Genomic DNA, 4518 nt, shown 5'->3' with positions numbered 1-4518 from the left:
TTCTTTTGAGCTGAGTGATGGTGCTTGGGTGCAATTGGAAATTAGGAACATTCACCGGTTGGTTTATAATTGTTTGTCTTCCCCCCGGTGTATTTGCAACTCCATAGTCTCCGAGGAGTCTCTCAGGTGGGGGTGGATTCTCTCCCATAACTTCTTTTTCACTTTCAGAACCTGAATGAACTGTCACAACTTCTTCTTCGGATTCCAGTTTAGCTTGATGAGCTTGTCTGCGTCTGGCGTGAAAAGTCCTTTCAATTTCTGCGTCAAAAAGAAATTCTGCTGAGGCTTTGCCTCGCATAAACAGATTAGACAATTATTAGAATGAGGAACAAAAATAAAATAAAATATATATAAATTTTTTTTTTTTTTTGAAAATAAAATTTTAGTCGCAGAGCAACAAAATTCTAATTGAAATAAATCTAAAAACTCTAAAATTTTCGGCAGTCCCCAGCAACGGCGCCAAAAACTTGATCGGTAAAATAGCAAGTGTACTATTTTGCCTCTGTAGTAATAAAGGGAAAATTCCCCGAATATCGATCTCAAGGACTGCGTGATATTATAGAGTTAGTAGCACTTCAATTAAACAAAAAGCCTTGGGGTTTTGGTTTTTGTGATTACAAATTAAATTGCAAATAAACTTAAAAAGGTTGATTGGCCAAATATGAGTAACATGCCAGGGTAGGTGTGTGCATTAACATGTAACAATTCTGAACCCTTATTTCATTAACAAAGTTCAACTTATCAATTGTCGGTTCTTAAGGGTATTTGCTCCTAAGTCCTTAGTGGGCAAACCTTTGAACATTGAAATCCTAATCCCAAAGTCCTTCGAAATTAGTGATCAAATCAAATATTATTATAATCAAGAACAATCCGGTTAGTATAGGGTATCCCTAGTCCTAGGTGATATCTACTATAATATAATGGTATAAAAACCCTAACAATGGAGGTCAATCCTAATTGTCAGTCATAAATCAATCCAGTTGGTCCGACGAGGAAAGCATTAAAAACCTTATACCATTAAATTGAATGTAAAAGAGAAATATGTTATTGAAATTCGGAATTCAAAATCATCACAAATGTTAATCAGGGACACCCCCCTAGCATTGGGGGGTTTAGCTACTCATATCATCCAAAGAAATTACAAAGATATCAAATAAAGACATTACAATAGAGATGATGAACTTTGATCTTCAATGGCTTCCGCTCATGAGAGTTCTCTGTTCTTCTCCAATTGCATAGGCTTCTTCTCTCAATCCTCCAATTCTTCGTGTGGCCAAAAAAGATCCCTAATTCATCTTGAAAACCCTCCTAAATAGTGCAGACTCACTTAAGTTGGTTGGAAATTCCAAAAACACCCCTGCAGGCCAACCACTGAACTAAATAATAAAAATCACTGAAATCAGCGTCATCATCCAACACGGGCCGTGTTGTGCAACACGGGCACCCGTGTTGGCCCCCTGTAATATTTATTTTTCAACTTTGGTCCCAGACTTAGCAACACGGGCCGTGTTGAGCAACACGGGCACCCGTGTTGCACCACTGTTTTTTCCAACTTCTTGAACTCTCTTCCTGACACGGCCCGTGTTGGGCAACACGGCCACCCGTGTCAGGCCTCCTGTAGCATGTTTTCTGAACTTCCTTAAAACTTCCGAGTTTCGCACTGATTTACTCCGATTTCTCCATATGAACCTGAAAACATTAAAACATGCAACCAAAGCATAAAATGACGAATAAAGAAATAAAACACTCAATAACAAAACTTAAACATACTTAAAAACAACGATAAAACTATGTGTGAAAACCACTGATCAAACTCCCCCAAACTTAAATCGTTGCTTGACCTCAAGCGACAACTACAAAAGTTAATGACCTTCAAAGCGCACGGTGTTCATACGTGAGATATCTGTCTGTATTGATCAAGAAACAGTTGGTTCGGCATTCACATGACGCGACGAGTTTTGTTACCACATTAATCCTGAAGCTCCCGTTTCAGATACCTCTCCAACTATGCTTTGCACTTAAGTCTCTTTCCGATTTTCCTCCTCTTTCATTCGGACAATCATATTTACGCATGTATCTTTGGGTGCGTCGGAGCTCAAGGACCTTTAGTCACCTTTAACCCATCTTAACATTTAGGAACGTAGTGGGAGGGCTATTCTTGGTGCATGCCAAGTTATGGTCGCGACCCGATACTACAGCTCAGATAGGTTTCTTCCTAAAGTATCATTGCGTGGTATGCATGTACCATGTTCGAGGGTGCTTTAGAAGGGGATGACAATTCTGGGTCACTGGTAGAACTCTTTGCTGATATCATCTTTACCCTTAGAAGTACCTTTGGGGAAGGGTAGTTACCTAGTCAAACTCCATGCAAGCCAAGCCTAAGGAAATTGTGTGATTTGTGTGGACTTGTTTGTGTTTGTGCATCATGCATACATGCATCATTCATACATATCATGGCTAACCTGTTTCAAGGAGTTAAAGGATTTTTAACCATAATTTGTTTTGCAGGTCATGGAAATCAAAGTTCATAAACAATTTTGCCTAAGTTTCAGGGAAGTGCCTACATCCTTGAAGATTCTTTGTGATAATGTTTCTGGTACTCTTGAGCTTTTTGGGCCTCTCAAAAAACCAATTAGCCTGGTACGAACTAAAGTGGATGAAGTCCTCCTCAACACTATGATCAGGTTCTATGATCCTTTCCTTCATTGCTTTACTTATAAAGACTTTAAGCTGGTTCCCACATTAGAGGAATTTGAATCCATACTAGGATTACTAGTACTTGATCAGATTCCCTACACTGGCGAAAAAGAGATTCCTAAGTTAGAAGATGTTGCTGCTGCATTGCATTTACCTCTGTCAGAAATAAAAAAGGTTTGGTTAAGCAAAGGAGAGTATTCTGGATTACCTATTGGCTTCTTGTATAGTAAAGCTGAAATTATGATTAAGGCTACAAGTATGGATGCTCTTGAAAAGGTCCTCGCTCTTCTGATCTACGGGCAAGTCCTATTCCCTCGTTATGACAAAATCATTGATGTGATTGCTATTAAGATCTTCATCGGTAATAACCCCGTTCCTACCTTATTGGGTAACTTATTGCATTCCATCCATTGTCGATCATCTAAAGGAAAAGGTTGTATTCTTGGATGCGCACCTCTATTCCATAAGTGGTTTATTTCGCACTTATCCCGTTCCACAATAAAGAACGAAGAGGGTTTGACTAGGGTTCAGAGAATTATTAAGCTTTCTTACGACGACATCAGCTGGAATCAAAAGGAGTTTGAGGGAGTCCAATTGTTTGATCGTTGCGGAGAATTCCCTAATGTACCTCTTCTTGGTACCCGAGGGGGGATCTCTTACAACCCTATCCTTGCTCGACATCAGTTTGGTTTCGCTTTAAAAGATTAGCCACGCTCCATATATTTTAGCACAGAAAATTTCGACTATGGTTCAGATACAGTTGGGAAGAAAATGCTTTTCATTAGAGCTTGGTCTAAAATAAAGAAAGTCGGCATAAGAGAGTTGGGAAACAAGAATTACATCCCTTCAGATCTCTATTTCAGATGGATTTACGACCGAGTTGTTGAATTTGGGATACCATACCCATCTAATACACCTGTGGTCCCAAGGATTACTCTCCCTGTTGTTCCAATTGTGTTTGAACCGTATGTTCCTTCTCCGAATGAAGACCTTAACGTAACCGTCAACCAATTGAAGAGAGAAAGGGATGACTACAAGAGACGCTTGCAAAAGGTTGAGGCTGAAAAAGAAGTACTGATAGCAGATGCTAAAGAGAAAGAGGATTTGCTTGACTACTTTTCCCGCAAGTGGAAGATCGAAGATTTTGTCTCCCCAGATCAGATTAACTCATGGGAGCAAGAGATTTCCAGACTCGTGCAGCAACAAGAAGAAATGATCAAGGCCCACAAGGAAGAAGTCAGAGTTCTGAAGAGGAAACGGCGCCAAGAAGACAAAGACCCTAGAATTTAGATCTTTCTTTTACATATTTTCTTTCCTATGCTTTGATGTAACTAATGAATTGTGACCGTAGTGGTGTCGCAAGTTGATCTTTTTATGTCAAGTTTTCTTTTCCTATGCGTTAAAATCATTTGACTCCTTGAAAACATTGCATAAACATACATATCATTCATATCATTGCATAACAGGTTTCTACGAAGGGTTACTCATCTTCTCGCTGTTTATTTCAGCTAAGAAAATGAATCATCTTGAGCAATCAGTCAAGGATTTGCAAGCACAGAACGCTGAATTCCAAGCTCTGATCCTGAATTTGGCAATGGGGCAAGAAGAGCTAAAGACACTCCTTACTAAGAAGGAGAAGAAGGTCAAGAAGCCTGTGGGTGTTCTCAATATGGGAAGAAGATTCCGAGGCCCTCTCAGAAAGGTCAAAGAAATCGAAGAGGAGACTGAACAAGAGGAAGGTGCTAGTGGCAAGACTGATCAAACAAGCAACAACGGTTCTGGAACTCCTTGAATTTTGTTGAGCAAAACCTTACCATGTTT

At 39.6% G+C, this 4518-nt stretch overlaps 1 protein-coding gene across 1 annotated transcript; it reads left to right on the top strand.

Annotated features, from left to right (window-relative positions):
- The first annotated feature begins 2511 nt into the window (after nt 1-2511).
- On the top strand, nt 2512-3987 carry LOC131619475 (uncharacterized). Its single transcript, XM_058890564.1, has 2 exons — nt 2512-3334; nt 3452-3987. The coding sequence occupies exons 1-2, from the start codon at nt 2512-2514 to the stop codon at nt 3985-3987; spliced, it is 1359 nt and encodes a 452-aa protein (XP_058746547.1).
- The last annotated feature ends 531 nt before the right edge of the window (nt 3988-4518 follow it).

The sequence above is a fragment of the Vicia villosa genome, linkage group LG7 (assembly GCF_029867415.1).
Source record: "Vicia villosa cultivar HV-30 ecotype Madison, WI linkage group LG7, Vvil1.0, whole genome shotgun sequence".
Classification (NCBI taxonomy): domain Eukaryota; kingdom Viridiplantae; phylum Streptophyta; class Magnoliopsida; order Fabales; family Fabaceae; genus Vicia; species Vicia villosa.
Note: the sequence above shows the minus strand (reverse complement) of the source record. Positions and strands in the feature narration are given on the sequence as shown.